The sequence below is a fragment of the Urocitellus parryii genome, chromosome 2 (genome assembly GCF_045843805.1).
Source record: "Urocitellus parryii isolate mUroPar1 chromosome 2, mUroPar1.hap1, whole genome shotgun sequence".
Lineage (NCBI taxonomy): Eukaryota > Metazoa > Chordata > Mammalia > Rodentia > Sciuridae > Urocitellus > Urocitellus parryii.
In genome coordinates this window covers 185551063-185567025 of record NC_135532.1, presented here as the reverse complement: position 1 = coordinate 185567025, position 15963 = coordinate 185551063, and the positions used below count along the sequence as shown (strand labels likewise).

Below are 15963 nucleotides of genomic sequence, written 5' to 3'. Positions count from 1 at the left end.
CTGGCTGCTGCTGGGGGCAGAGCCTCCATGCCCAAGTGTTGGGTTCAAGGCTCTCAGCAAGCTCCTCAGCCTAGAGGGCTACTGGGAGTCCTCACTTGTCCGTTGTGTGTTTTGCATGAAAGTGTTTGGAGAGGAGCCAGGGGCCGGGCTGGGGGCGCATGTCCTGCCCCCACTCCTGGGGTTTGCCGGGGGTTGCCCGGGGCCCCTGGGGCATGGCTACAGCTGTGGCAGACAGTGATGTTCATGTTCTCAAATCTAAAATGCCACATTTTCTCCTCAGATGATGTGAACCCCTGAGGAGGTTGTTCTGGGCTGTGGGATGGACTGGGAGGGAGCCTGGCCACCTCCTCTGCCCTCCCCATGCCTCTCTCTGCTTCTCTCCTCACCTCCGAGTCCATGTGCAGTGCTTGATAGAATCACCTCCACCTGGGGGGCTGGCTCCTGTGGATTGAGCCAACCCCTAAGGACCCCTTGCCCAGCGGGGCACGTGCTGTGCTTCACCTCTCCATTGTCTCTAAATCTTCTTCTTTTTCCCTAAAGACAGAGGGTTTCTGGTCTGTTTTTTCAGTCGGATCTTCTCTGGGAGGCACTGGAATGATGGAAGCATGTACCCTTTTCCTGCCCCCCTCCCCGTGAGGCCTGGGCCCTTTCCCAGACTTCCAAGGATGTGTGGGCACTTGGAGTTCTCTTGAGGGTGGAGCTGGAAGAAAGGGTTGCTCTGGTTGCTAGAGCTGTGACTTCGATGTTCTTCCAGAGAGGGCCACAAGGGGGCCACAGGGGTGCCAGGAAATTGTCAGCTGATGCCTGCGCAGCCAGCTTGGAATTGTGCCAATGAGTGATGGTCATGAGGGAGTGCCTCTCCTAGGGGAGGAAAGGGTAGTGCCTTTCTTGGCTGAGTGAAAGGCCACAGTTACAGTACCAGGGACCCTGCCCCAACCAGGGTGTTGATGACCCAGCATGGAGATCTTTGGCAGATCCTGTATTCCAAGGACACTGGAGTCCAGAATTTTAAGGCTGTGGGGAGGGTAGGTGACTGCAGAATTAAGAGCCTTATAGGCTTTGGCAGGTAAGAGGACCCAAGGTAAGAACAAGAGCCAATGGGCACAAACATTCTATATATAAGTGGCTCATTAGGTGTTTATTTTGTTCTATTTAAGAATTTGTTTTATTAAATTAATATAAAAATCTTTGTAAATCTCTATATACATCTGGTCATTGGAGGTTCCAGTATAAATCCATCTTAGTTCTACCTTTTTTCCCTTCAAAGGGGAGCAGGGGTCAAGTGACCCATCCTGCCAGGGTGGTGCCAATCTTCCTGCACTTGGAAATCTTCCTGCAGGTGGGTGCTGGGTAGGATTCCAGGTAGGATAGACTGGGAGAAGCTAGCATCCCAGGTCTGGACAGGGGACTGGAGCTTCAGCTGCCTCCTGCTTTCCCAAGGCAGAAGGGATATGGCTACCACCATCCTGGGCCACCCACAGAAGGGTTCACTGGCACTTGTCGTCGCTGTCAGAAGGGCTGCCTTCCCGGGGAAGGCCGTGGCGGGAGCGGGGCCCCCAGAGTGCATGCACCTCAGTGGTCTCTGTGTCACTGCTGCTGGTGGCACTGTCTCGGAAGCTGGCAAGGGGTGGTCGGACTTTCACACCCTGTGCTGTGACAGAGCCCTCGATGGCCTTCCGAAGCTGGAAAATGAGAGTTGTCAGCTATCTGGACTTGGAACTTTCTGCTCAGGCCCCTCCCCAGCATTCCTCTGGGGAAGTAAACATAAGCTTCCATGTCATTGGAAGGGGATGTGGTTACTACTATCTCACCTCCTTTAGGGTAACAATTCCAATGAGTCTGCCAATACTGGTAACATAAGCATGGTCCACTCCCAGTAGTGAGAAGATGGTGTGAGTCTGCAGGGTGGAGAGAAAACACATTGGATTTGATGTTGGAAGGGGCAGTTCTGAAATCACAGGCCAAAGGGACCCAGGACAGGGTCTGTGGGGGTATCCCAGGTAATAGGAGGAAGGGGACAGGTCTACTGGAAGGAAAATAGAATGTTTCTGTGCCTGTAGGCTTCAGAAACTTGATGGCTTGAAATCCCTTATATCATTTTAATTGATGGGGTCACCCTCATGTCCCTATGTTTGTTTTGCTTTGGGCCTTCTCCCAAGTTTTCAAATGTGATCCCCAATAATTCAGAAATTGGGCTGAGTGTGGTGGCACTCGACTGTAATCCCAGCATCTTGGGAGAGTGAGGCAAGAGGATCGTGAGTTCAAAGCCAGCCTCAGCAACTTAGGCCTTAAGCAACCCAGCAAGACCCTATCTCTAAATAAAATACGAAAAGGGGATGGGGATGTGGCTCACAGGCTGAGTGCCTCTGGGTTCAATCCCTAGGACCATAAAAAAGAATTCAGAAATTGTCATTCAGTCCCCTTTGTGCTGTAGGTGGATTTTCTTGGGCCAAATGTCTTGAAAACAGCTCTCCTGACTCAGCAGTTCCTGGAATTTCGGCCTATCAATTATCTCACTGTTCTGAGTTTAATTGTAAGCCTCTTGGCTTAATGGTTGATTCAAGATGGGCAGTAATAACCCTGCTTCTTGAGTACCAATTACTTAGAACTCACTTAAATTGTCTTAACACCTTTGAATTGTTTTCTTATACCCTGAAATTCTATAGAAAGGGATTTCTAGAACTTTCCTTTTTCCATCTAAGGCATGACAGTATTTATAAAAAGAGGCAAGAAGTTCAGTTTTGGAAAAAGCTCTTCTGTGTCCCTTAAGTACCTACAAAATTGTCATGTTGTTAGCAAGTCCTTCCTTATATCTAACTTGAATCCTACATGCTACAAGTCAGCCTTAATTTCCTTGTATGACTCCAGTGGGAAACATCTTTATTATAGGGTTTCTTATTTTAATAATCCCTTAGCCTCATCGTCTTGTGGTCAAATAATCCCTCTCATCTTCTCCCAAGAAGCCTATTAAATAGTTCCCTTGGATTTTCCTAATCAGAGTGGGCTCTGGCAGGCAATGTGCTTTTTAGGTTTGTAAATCACTTGTCTGTGGCAATGACCAAGCCTCACCAATCTATTTCCTAAACATCCTCGCTATTCTCCCCAGCTATTAGCCTCACTATCTTCACCAGGACTCGGGCCACAATCGTAGAATGGGTTTTCTCTCTGGCTTGGCTCTGCTGCCCTGTTTTCTTAGACTTGCTCAGTGCCTAGCTTCCTAGAATGGTCCATGAGCTCCTTCCCAAGCCATCCCCAGCTTGTCTTACTGGCCGATTCCATGGTGCATTTCAGCTTCCAGACTCACATAATCACTCGGCTCTTTTCTGAAAATATTCATTTCTTCCACACTTCAGACCTGCTCTCATTGTACCATCTTTAAAAATCTCCCACTGTTCATTCTTCAGTATAAGTAGCAGTAGTAATTCCTAACACATTTTAAATACTCTGTGTGAGGCACTGTTTTAAGTGCTTCCAGGGTCTTATCTCCTTTAATCTTCAGAAAGCCAAATGAGGCAGGTCCCCCACTTTACAGATAAGTGAAGTGAAGTGCAGAGAGGCTAAGAAATTTGCCACAGTTGCACAGCTAACTCACACGTGGCAGTGAGCACTGATCTGGCCCTCACAACTCCTGCTGTTTCTCTGTAGGTGACCCCTGAGTGAATGAGGTACCTGGCTGGCACATGATCAACACAGGTTCTTGAACAGTCTCCAAAGTATTCTCTCTCCTCTTGGAATGTTTCCTTCTGAACTTGACTGGGCTACTACTTACTGATTCCTCGGGCCTGCAGAGACATTTTGAATTCTAATCTTTTATGTCCTTATCATCTAGTTCTTTATATTTTTGTTGATTGGTTCCTTTTAAAGGCTTTTCTTCCTCTGATTTTTACGTTTGTAACAAACATCTGCTTTGTTCCTTTTAATTTAATTAGACATCAGGGAGCCCATTGGAGGGTCCACTTTCTTGGGCTTGAGAACAGTGAACTGACAGGAAGAGACAATGTGGTCTTCTGAAAGAATCCTGGGAGCAGGACCAAGAGCTCTGAGTTCTGAGTTCTCTGCTAAACTGACTCAGGCAATGACCTCCTTGTCATGGGCCTCAGTTTTCCTATGTACTAGAATGGCTTAGATGACAGGCCTTTTATTTTTATTTTTGAAAATTTTTTTTCAGTTGTCATTGATGGACCTTATTTTATTCATCTATTTAATACAGTGCTGAGAATCAAACCCAGTGCCTCACACATGCTAGGCAAGTTCACTACTGCTGGGCCACAACCCCAGCCCAGCCACAGGCTTTTTGAGTCACCATCTTGTATTCCAGGTTCTAGTTCCACTCCTAACTGTGTGACCTTGAAAAACTTGCTTACCTCCCAGAATCTCAATTTGTTCTATAAAAACTGGAATATCACAATATCTATCTTATAGTGTGGTTGTGAGGATTAGATTACACATGTGATGACCTTAGCACAATGTCTGGCATATAGCAACACTCAAAAATATCATCATTGTGGATGTCTGAAGATTAAGATGATTAATCATTGTGGAAAAGCTTTAGCAGTCTTAGGGACAAAGGCTTTAAATAAAAGCCTAATATATTATCTTCAGGCCTATCTCCTTTTTTTTTTTGCAACTGTATTGCAATTCCCCATTCACTTTAATCTGAGGTCTTTATCTAAATGCTGGCAAGTTCCTTTATTGCTGTTTGCTTTTTTGTTTCTCTTTTGTCCCCTGTCCTTCCTGCCTCCACCTCTGCTTGTAGCATGCAACGCTGACTCTTGTGCCTAAGCCAGCCACCCACCCAAGCATTGGGCCTTGGGAGTTTTACCTGAAGCCTGTCCCCTCAACCCACATCTTCCAACAGAGGTTTGTACATTAAGTCTGTCAAAGATTTAGCTTTTGTGGGGTGTGTCTGCACTCCCTGCCTTCACTTGGAAGCCTGTAGGTGCCCGCTGGCACCAGCTACCTCTTGGGAGCCCTGAAGCCATACTCCCCAGAAGGCCCCCACCTTCCTCAGGTGTCTGTCTCACCCCCTACTCACCTATCTGTACTGAATCTCCCCATTTCTGCAGCGGTGTTGACTTTCTGCTGAGCTATTTTCCTGAGTCTCTACCAGTTTTCCTTTGGCCCATATTAAACCAGACTTTCTGGGGTCTGACATTCCAAACCCCCCACTGAGTGTTTCTCATCTTTGTTTATTTCTTTTCTGCAGTCTCTCCACCCCTACTTGGCTATTTGTTAGCTTGTTTATTAGATTTTCTTATCCTGCCTGTTTCTCACCCGATCTTTTTAGTGTGGGTGTATCAGCCTTGTTGGGCTCTGGCAGCCTCCTGCCTAGCTCTGACCCTGGCCTGGCCTTTTGGCTTACAACCAGCTCAAGCTCTGTCTTTGTTGCTGCTTTGCTCCAATGTTCCTGGGGGTGAGGCTAAGCAGAGGAAAAATGATGCCTGGCTCCACTATGGAGCAGGGCAAGGCTAAGGGGCCTTGGCTTCCAGCCTCCCATTGCCCACAGTAACATCTGAAAAACATCTCAGCAGCATCTACTCTCTCTCGCCTCCTTCCTTTCCCACTGGCCTGACTCTAAACTTGTTGATGTGTGTGGGGCGGATGGTGGTGCGGGCAGACCCAGATCCCTATCCTGTTCCACACCAGGCCACTGGCCCTACCTTGTGCAAAGAGGTGCGCTCCACCAGCTGGAAGGGGGCAGGATCAATTTTGCAGTCACTGAAGTTGACAGGTTCATCTAGTTGTTGTTCTTCCCACTCCAGAATCTGAGAGGAAGAGACTGAAGGTTAGGGAGAAGGTGTCAAAAGCTGCTCTCACCTTCCTAAAGGTTGACTTGCCCTTTATTCTACCCCATGGTCTTTCCCATTGGAAAGACCAAATACACCCAGGAAGAAACAGGGTCCAGAGTCCAGTGGTGCCTTACCTCCTCAGGGCTCATCTCGCCTTCCAGGTCCGAGTCACTCTAGAAAGGAGGGAGGGAAGTAAGTGGAACTCCAGCTCTGGGAGGTTTACCCAGCCTAGACTTTCAAACCTCCCTACCCAGTGCTCCTGAGCTGCAGGAAGAGAGGCTGAACATACCGCCAGGGAGATTCGGACCCGCTTCAGCTTGCGCTTGTCACAGGATTCTGGCTTCTCCAACTTTGTCAGAGCCAAACCAGAGAGGAAAGGTGTTGAGGTTATAGGGAGAGGGAAGGTGAAGGGTGTGGTAGAGCTCAGTGGGAAGGGCACCCTGCAGGACCAGAGCTGACAGCTGGGAGGGCAGAGGGCAGGTAGAATGGGGCAGGCACTGACTGGTTAATGGAGAGGGGGGTCTCAGCCTTAGAGAGAACTGGGGATAAAGTAAACCAGGAGGGGCGGCTCCAACCACTCACCTCTGAAGCCGCCTCAGGAGGTGGACTGCCACAGAAAAGGCTCCTGAGGGCAATGCCTGCTGACTCCACATTGCCTGTGTTCCCAAACACAAGGCCCCAGGGGAAATGTCATCTTGGGGGAAGAGGACCAGAAGAGGTGGAGAAACCAAGAGAGAGGTGTCTCATTTCTACCCCTGGCCCATCTGGGGGGTCTCTTTTAGCTGATAGGGTGAGCAGGAATCCTATGGATCTCAGTGGCCTGGCTCAGGCTGTGTATGGGATGGAGGAGAGATGAGCTCACCTGTAGGACTCTCCCTGAGGTTGGTGGCATTGCTGGGTCCCCTCTTTAAAGCAGGCTTCAGGGGTTTGTGAGTCTCCCCACGGGAGGCAGGGAAGCCTGAGTCGTCTGTGTTCACCTGCACAGGCAGGAAAGGGCTGGAGAGGCTGTGGCTCCAGACCATCCTCTAAATCATCTTCCCCATCCGTCTATACAACAATACTTTGGAAGTGTGTGTGGCTGTGGGGCTTTTCCCCTCACCTGGAAGCGGACAGATGTCCCTGGGCTAGGAGGACTCTCCTGATCAGAGGGTGGAGATGTCTGGGCCTTTCTACGCTCCTGCATGTACTGTCGCCGGCGGGTGGGGCTCAGTTGAGCTGCCAGTAGGGCCCCCACCTGTGAGCGCTCAATGGACCCCAGCAGGATCATGGACTCTGGATAGAGCAAGTGGGAAAACTCAGTTGCTGGGGGGTGACCCTCCCACCCCTTGGACCTTCTCTCACACCCAGAGTGGGGCCTTGGATATAGGCTGCACACCACAGGGAAACCCCTGCCTGGCAAGTGCTAATCCATTCCCTTTGGAACGAAGGAGACTAGTCCTGAGCTCCCTGCCCCTTCCTGAGCTACAACCCTGGGAGGTGCTCACAGCACCTGGGAACCCTCCTAGCCTCACCAGGGGACTCCACTAGGGCCAACATGCGACCCTTGGTCCTGTGCAGTGCCAACCGCAGATCCCGGAAGGTGCAGCTGAGGGCCACGTGGGGAACATCCCGCACCATGATGTCCTCCACTCGCACCCGGTACTGCCTAGGGGCAGAGTGGGGTACTCAGTTTGTCATCAGCATAAGGAGAATAGCCCAGAGCACTACCACCCAGTGTCACAGGGAAGGCCCCAGAGCCCCAGAGGACAAGGGACGAAGGCTCAAGTGTCCAGAAGTGTACCTACCCACCACTATTTTTTGTACTGGGGATTTAACCCAGGGGCACTCTACCACTGAGCTACATCCCCAGCCCTTTTTACTTTTTGAGACAGAGGGTCACTAAGTTGCTTAAAGCCTTGCTAAGCTGCTGAGGCTGGTCTTGAACTTGTGATTTTCCTCTCTCAGCCTCCTGAGTCACTGGGATTATAGATGTGTGCCACTGTGCCTGGCCTCACCCTTCTTTTTGGTCAGTTGGGGCCACCTACAGGGAACCCCAGGGAGAAGGCAGCCTGAAGGGAGGGAAAGAGCAAGGTGGCCAGTCCCCCAGCTTAAGGCCTTGCTGGAGGTGGGTGAGAGGGCTCCTAGGAAGCCTTCTGCCCCTCACCCACACCCTTTGCACCCTGTCCTCCATACTGGTGGCGGCCCCAGCCCAGCTCAGGCAGGTAGGGCAGTTTCTTGATCCTGATGATGCTGTCATAGAGTGAGGGCTGTAGGCTCTGGGCAACAGCATTGGCCAGGATGACGGCAATCATGACAGGCAGGATATGGGCGATCTGGCCTGTGAGCTCGAACACAATCACGGCTGTGGATACTGTGTGTGTCACTGCTCCTGCCAGTGCAGCCGCCCCTGGGGAGAGCCATTCTCAGTCTCAGGATGCCCAGGTCCCAGAAGACCCTCCCTTCCCTGGGCAGGGCCTATGGTGGTCCCTCAGGATTGTCCCAAATAGTCCTTAGGACTGGACCTCTGCATCTGCCAGCAGGGGGCACCAGAGACTCAGACTCTGTGGCTGGGGCAGTGGTCTTCCAAGGCAGACGCAGACAGTGAGGGTCAGGGGTTACACTGCTGGGGGCGTGTTTGCCTAGCATGCAAGACCCTGGATTTGATCTCCAACACTACAAAGCAAGAGACCTAGAGCACTCACCAACCACTGCATAGCCCCCAGGCACAATCCGGTAGGTACTGCTGTCTGTGTGAATCCCATCTGGGAACCAGGCAGCCATGCTTTCACCCACCAGACGTCCAAATGCTGCTCCTTCAGGGAGGGGGGTGGGAAGAGAAAAAGGTAGTGGAGGGGGAGGGCAGGGGCACTAGGAAGAGAAAGGGTCAGAGGGTGGGGGAGGGGCCGGTGGGTCATTCAGTGCAGGGGGCAGCCCTGCAGGGTTGGGGGTCTGGGCAAGGGGCTGGACTAAAACCCACTCCTGGGCAGAGAGGGGATGGCCAGGGATTGCCAGAGTATAGGGAGGGTGCAGGGCTGGAGGTCAGGCAGTTGCAAACTCACCGATGACAAAGACAGGCATGAAGGCCCCACAAGGCACAGGGATGGTTGTAGCCAGTGCAGACATCCAGAACTGCAGACAAGAGGCAGTTCAAACAAGCAGAGGTGCCCCCCAGCGAAGCCTGTCTTGCTTATCAGCGGGAATAATCTCCCCAGGTATCTCAGAATCCCAGGAGATGAAAGGAAGGGAAAGGAGTCTGGAACCAGATGGCTTGGGTTCAAATCCTTACACATCGAATAACTGTGTGACTATGGGCCAATTACTTAACCTCTTTGTATTTCAACTCCGTGTCTTTAAAACAGGGACAAGAGCACTTTTCTTATAGGGTTGCTATGAAATTTAAAGGAGTTAACACAAAGCAAGTGCTTGGGACAGCACCGGCACCCCGTAAGCCTATGTAACGTTAGCGATATATATGTAGGAAGCCCCACCTTCATCAGAATGAAGATGACCAGGGTGAGGAAGACGTTGGCACGGGGTGGGCTCCAGGCCTGTGAGGTGCTGGATGGCTCTAGCTCTTCTACTAGGCCCTGGCGGACCCATGTCCGGTTGTCAAACAAGGTGACCAATGTCTCCTTCTGTGAAAGCTAAGGTAAACAGGGTGCCTCAGGCTAGGGAACAGACAAGCTGCTGGGAAAGAGCCAAAGGAACCCACAAGAACAGGGATCCCAGAGTCATGCTGGGCTGTTACTTTAGAAGTAATGTGTCTGAGGGAGGAGTGCACGTGTCAGTTTTGCCTGGGGTTACCTGTCCAGCCATGAACTGCCCAAAGCCAGGGGGGAAGGTCAGAGTGGAGATGAGCAGGGTCACCAGAGCCGGGAAGAGCAGGCGTCTAGAGATATAGGTTTCACAGCATCAGGCATGGGGAGTGTGACCTCCTATGGACGGTAATGAGCTGAGTGCCCTCACATACCTCAGGGCTGAGGTCAGAGCAGAGTCTTGGCTCTTATGAGTAGCAGCAGCAGAAAATGCATCCCTAATGCTTTTTTGGACACCTCTGAGTGGTGACTCTGCCCTCCACCCACAGAAGGCCCAACTGAAGGGCACACATTGTGTGAAGGTATACAGACATTTCTGTTTCTGTCTCTCTGTGGCGACTTAGGGTGAAGGTTAGTGTAGAGGAAGCTGGGGTCACTCATGAAGTGGACCAAAGGTGCTGTAGGGAGCAGGTTCAGTTGGCTGCCCTCTCCCTTAAGGACGTAATTTCAACAAAAGTCACTTCTCAGGCCTCTCCACTCCTAATCATCAGGGTCACAACTGAGAGCTGTGTTCCAGAGATAAAAAATCTCATCGATTCCCATGGGTCACAGGGGGTAAACCAAGGCAAACAAACACTCTCCAGGGAACACTGCCATCTAGGCCAGGCCACAGGACGAAAGAAAGCTTCAGTCTTGGATCCCAAATATCCTTTGTCACTACTAAAATTCAACTTTCCAGTAATTCATATGAACGTCAGAATGTTTAGTCAGCCTGGAAACACCATTGGCTCATTTCTCAGTGCAGTGCCTAGGCCACTCTCTCATTCCTCACTGTCCCCCTGCCCCATCTGGCCCTCATACAACCCAAAGCTTCCTGGAGAAGTCTATGGTCAACTCACTTCCTCATGAGGAAGCGATTGATGGTTTTCTGCTTCCGCATCACCTGTACAATCTTCCGGTTCAGGTAGACAAAGAGGGCTCCCCCAAAGCCACTAGCAATGCTGGAGAGGGAAGAAGCACTAGTGTTGAAGAGGGTTTTCTTGTGGAAGCCTCCCTCCTGTCTGCCCCCACCTCCCACCCCTCAGTTCCTTACCCAATGACAGCAAAGGCTGGCAACTCCTGCAGGTCAAAGGGAAAGTCGAGCCGGAACCGGGTTTTGAAGAGAGCAGTAATGGTCTCTGAAGGAGTAGCAGGGAGGCAGGTCTAGCTTCAGGGATCCCCCACCTAAATCATCTTGGGCTCCCTCATCCCCCAGGTGCCGCCCACCTTCATCACGGTTCCAGACTGCCAAGACCCGGAAGATGAAGGCACTGAAGGTTGCAGCAAAAAAGCCCCGCCAGTAGTTTCGCACAGCAAAGAAGGTGGAGGTGACCTCGATACTGAACAGGACACCTGCCAGGGGAAGGTGAGAGCATTACTTGGGGCTGGGCGTGGTCTAAGGACTCAGACCCAGAGGAGAGGGGCAGAGGAGGAGAGGCCAAGGCAGGGTTGGGTTGCTGTGCTCATGGAGGAGTCCTACCTACCTCCAATAGGTGCTGCAAAGCAGCAGCCCACACCCACAGCACAGGCAGCAGCCAGCATCTCCGTGTTCCGAGATTCATTCTGGCAAGAGTGGTGCAAGGGGGCATTAGCCTGGGCTCAGCACCTACCCACCCCCTTTTCCCCAGGGATCCCCTTACCTCATAGATACCCCCAAAGAGAGAAAGGAACTTGCTGAGAAGGGCAGCACACATGCTCGCAATATGCACAAAAGGGCCCTGCAGGGTGAGGGCCTGTGATGAGTGGGGAGGGGCCCTGCCCTGATCTTGGCCTGGTCTCTTCCTCCACTGGGAAGGACTCCATTCCCCAACCTGTAATTACCTCTTTGCCAAGGGGCATTCCACTGCCCAAGGCACAGGTCAGCCCAATGACCTTAGCCACAAAGGTCTTGAGAGTGAGGTATTCTTTCAGCACCACTCCCCGCAAGATGGTCTTCATCTCGGGGATGCCAGACCCTGGAGGGGGTTCATGCCCATAAAAGTCACTTGATGTTCACACTTCAGGAGGCCTGACCTCTGCCCTCTCCTCTCTCCTATCATACCAACAGCCTGAGGGGCCAGGATCTGTGTGAATCCGGCTGAGAAAGTGATGAGAACGACAGGGTAGGTAACCCAGGCCAGGTACTGGAGTAAGATGCTGGTGTTTAAGCCCCGAGACATCCACTGCTGGGCTGTGGAAAGAGGACATGCTGCTGGACCCCAATGCACACACCTGCTCCTGGCCACTGGGACACACTAATATGATGTTTTCCCAGGGAATACTGCACAGAGCCTGGGCACAGATGGAAGGAAAGGGGCCCTAGGGCATACACTAGGACAAAGCCCACTATAGGTAAAAGGGTCAGTTGGAAACAGGCAAGAAGTTTGCAGGGTGTGGTGTTGCACACCTATAATCCCAGTGGCTTAGAAGGTTGAGGCAGGAGAGTTGCAAGTTCAAAGTCAGCCTCAGCAACTTAAGGAGACCCTGTCTCTAAATAGAGTATTTAAAAAAAGGGCTGGAGAAGTGGCTCAGTGGTTAAGTGCCCTGGGTTCAATCCCCTATACCAAACCAAACCAAATCAAAACAACAACAAAAAACCACCGTGAAGTTATGGGACCTATGGGAGTGGTAGTATTTGTGCCGGAAGGCAGTTAGGAAGGCAGTTAGACCGTATGGGGAAAGTGATCAGTGGCCAAGAAGCCAACAACTTTTGCACATTGGAAGTAGGTTGGTTTTCCCCAGTCCTCCCACTGCCAGCCTTTGCTCTCACCCTGTAGACAAACAGCAATGGCATAATCCATGGCCCAGCTGACCAGTGCCATGACGAGCCCCAGGAGGACCAGGAAGATCCAGTCTTCACCAACCCTGGATACTAGGAACTTGTGGCAGCGTACTGAACAGACTGGGAGCAGGGAAGGTAAGATCAACAGGGAGTCTGGCACCAAGTACTCCTATCCTGATTACTGCTTCTCCCCTTCCTCCACTGGTAGCTCCAATGGCTTCTTCCCCCTCAGCACGTCACAACCCCGCCAGGTCCCCTGCCCCAACCCAGGTCTCACTGCGGCATCTGGCACATCGGCTCTGTCCATATTCCAAGAGCTCTGGGGGAGCCCGAGGGGACGGGGGCCCCTTCCAGGGCTCAGGGCCTCCCAGGCGAATCCGAGCAGCTTCCTCTTTGGCAAAGGCCCCGAGTTCCTGAGTATACCGGCCATACATCTGGAGCAATGGGGAAGATGGGGCATTAGTGTGCATGGGCTCAGTGGGGATACAGGGAGGGCGCCTGGGGCTTGACTCCCCTTCTCCCAGCCTCCATATTGTATACCCCCCTTGAAACCACAGTTCCCACTCTGGCTTGGCGTGTGGGAACAATGTACATTGCTGAGTGTGGGGGCTGCCCTGGCTACAGGGAAAGCTAAGGTACAGGGACACAGATCTGGGGGTGGCAGAATAATTGGTCCTCTTCTCATAGGCCAGAGGTGGGAGCACTGAAGAGGAGTGGGAGGGAAGGCTCCAGAAGAGGGAAAAGATGGAAAAGCCTAAGGCACAGTCTGAAAGTGGGAGGAAGGAAGGTCAGAGAATAAGGGATGGTCAAGGGCATATGGGCAACAATAAGAGCCTGGCGGAGCTGAGGGCAGCTGAGTAGGGCCTAGAAGCAGGCGCGGCCCCAATCCTTATCACGTTCCTGCTGGGCCTCTGGCCTGTTACCAAATCAGCTGCACCCCTCCCACCCACCCTAATCCCCTTGTCCCCATTCTCCACCCCACCCCCGACTAGCCAACCAGCCCAGCTGGGAATGGAAAGCTTCTCCAGGAGGGTGGAGAGTGCTTGGTGGCCTCAGCCCCACTCTAGAGCTGCCCAGAGTCCAGTAGCAGGTCGGGGACAGCAGAGGCTGCGGATGGCAAAGCTGTGACTGTGGATGCTGGGTGATGGGACGGGAGAGTAGCCGAGCTATGGCTAGACCTGCCAAGCTGGGCGTGTGTTGGGGGGTGGGGAGGAGTAGATTCCGGCTGCCACCCGCAGAGCTTCAGGACACAAAGGGCTCCTGTTGGGGCTGGGGTTGGAGGGGGGAGAGGGAGGGACAGATAGAGACACAGACAGAGAGTGAGAGATAGTGAGAAAAGGGAGAAGCTCAGAGAGGAGAACTAGAGAGAGGCCAGAGAAAACACAGGAGAGATGAGGGGGGAAAGAAGCAGGGAGGAGGAAAAGAGGGTAGAATATAGAGATACAGTGTAGGAGGGGGGAGGTGAGAGACAGACAAAAGGGTAGGAAGGACAAGGGGGAGAGGCTGGAGCAGAGAGTGCCGGGAGAGAGCTTGACCCTGAGAGCTCATTCCTGAGATAGAGACACAAGGGAAGGAGATGGAGATGTGGCTGGTGCAACAGAGACACCATTTGGGAGGTCAGGTGCCTGGCTCCATGATCAGTGCCCCCTCTTTGGCCTCTGCAGACTACAGATATCTCTCACCCTGTCCCAAGGGCTTGTTCTGCTCCCTTTGCTCTGCTCCCATACCTACCACCTCCCCTGGTCATCCTGTTTCATCCAGTCTCCCTTTCCCTCTCTCTTTTGTAATTGGGCACCTCCCAGACTCAGTTACAGCCCAGGCCCTCTTCACCTGGAGAGGTTACCTCCCTGCCACCCTCCTGGGCAAATTCCAGCCCAAGCTGATAAAAAGGAGCCATGGGCCATTCCTTTACCTAGGGCTTAGGTCTTCCACTCAAGTGATATAAAAAGGGTCAAATGGCTTCTCAAATACTAAGTAAAGGTTGAATCAGCTGAGAACCCAGGACCCCTACTCATTTAGAAAATGAGGTCAAGGAACACCCAGGGTTGGGTGGGGGCTGTATACCTAGGGACAGCATGAACAGAGGTCCCAATTCCCACACCCATATCTGCTTCACCCATCCTCCCTAAAGCTCCTATCCTCCAGGGTGGTAGGCCATTCCCCCTAGCCAGGATCGACTGAGAGGTTCCTGCCAATGCTGGTTTTGAGCCCACAAAGGCAGAGGTTTGAGTCTGATCACCTGTCTACACACTCTAGATTCTATGCTTAGCAGAATGTCATTCATGTACATTTAGGGACACAGGGAATGTCTTGGATGGTGGAGACAGAAGGGGTGTGGATAAAGTTCAAGGGTGTGGATGGTACTGGGGAAGGGTATTAGCGCGCTGAGACTTGGGCTCAAACGGTGAGGAAAGGGGCAAAGAAAACGAGTGTGTTGGAGTGGGGGTAAAGGGAAGCACACCGCAGATAAACACTTGGTGTCATTGTCCTCTGCAGGCCCCCAGGCTCAGCCAGAAGTCAGCAAGCAGCTTTCCAACCTTTTGGCGCTGCAGCCTCTCGGACTCCTCAGCCTCAGTTTCCCCAGCTCAGAGGACTGAGGCGGAGGTAGGGTAGGCCCCCAACCCTTGCGCTTCCTAGGGTAATCTGGAACAGCTGTGCCGAAGTGCAACCCTTCGAGCTCGGCTAGGCTTCACTTACCAGGGTCTGCTCGTACTGCAGCGCTCGCGGCTCCATCCCTTCCTCGGCCGCCACGGCCGCCGAGGCCGCCATCTCCGTGTACTGCCCTCTGGCTTCCCTCTGCCGCTCGGGCTCCGGCCTGGTCTCTGCTCCCAGCCCGCAAAGCCCGAGCAGCCACCCGTCCGGTCCCCGCAGCCCGAGCGGCCGAGTGCAGAGTGTGGCGGGTCCCGGGCGGGCGCCGCAGGCGCAGCCTCCCGCTCGCGTCCCCTCCTCGGCGGGCGGGCCGAGGGCGGTGCCCTCTGCGCCGCTCCGCCCGCCGGCCCATCCGGAGGGGCCGGCCCATCCCGCTTGGGGTCTGCGATGGAGCCGCCTCTCAGGCTCGAAAGAGGCGGCAGGGGGCGCTTTGCGTGAGAGCACGCGCCCCCTCCCTTGGAGGCTGGGGACTGACTGGGGCACCCACGTCTGGGGCGCGGGCGGGTCCGCCGGCACGTGGAGGGGCTGGGCCCGGTCCACAGCTCTCTGGGCTGGGCAGGAGGACTTGGAGACGTTGGGGTTCAGTAGGACTTGGGGCTTGGAGCTCCAAAACCGTCTAAATTGGGCTCCTGAGACTCGATCCGTTAGGAGCAGCCCCTTCTCTGCTCCTAGAGAGGAACAGGTGGTTCAGGAGAGTCCGGGTAGTCCCCTCTGCCCGATCCAGGGTGAAAAGCAACTGGGAGCGAGTCAGAGGGGAATTCTAGGCCGCCTTCCTCATTCCCTCCCTTTCTTCTTTCTTTCCTCGGGGCTCCCTCAAGGAGGTGCACCTGGAGCTGCCAGGCCTTCGGGGTGTGCCGGGGTGGAGGTGGAGAGGGTACGGGAAGAGGTGAGGCCTGAGGGAAGGGAGTTGTAGGTGCTGGGGAGGCCACTCCTGGGAGGCGGGTGTGGGGGAGCAGAGGTCGCTTCTCCCTGGCAGGGCCCAACCAGAAAC

At 53.2% G+C, this 15963-nt stretch overlaps 1 protein-coding gene across 1 annotated transcript; it reads right to left on the bottom strand.

Annotated features, from left to right (window-relative positions):
• On the bottom strand, positions 1 to 15256 carry Clcn2 (chloride voltage-gated channel 2). The gene is made up of 24 exons (XM_026389295.2): positions 15021 to 15256; positions 12601 to 12757; positions 12312 to 12443; positions 11604 to 11732; positions 11384 to 11517; positions 11203 to 11280; positions 11047 to 11125; positions 10790 to 10915; positions 10617 to 10701; positions 10423 to 10524; positions 9573 to 9657; positions 9257 to 9412; positions 8828 to 8897; positions 8471 to 8581; positions 7962 to 8175; positions 7301 to 7434; positions 6889 to 7061; positions 6652 to 6766; positions 6372 to 6445; positions 6079 to 6138; positions 5924 to 5962; positions 5661 to 5765; positions 1812 to 1898; positions 1 to 1682 (listed from the first exon to the last, which is right to left on the bottom strand). Exons 1-24 carry the CDS (start codon positions 15090 to 15092, stop codon positions 1488 to 1490), a joined length of 2712 nt encoding a protein of 903 aa, XP_026245080.2. The 5' UTR covers positions 15093 to 15256; the 3' UTR covers positions 1 to 1487.
• Positions 15257 to 15963: the final 707 nt, after the last annotated feature.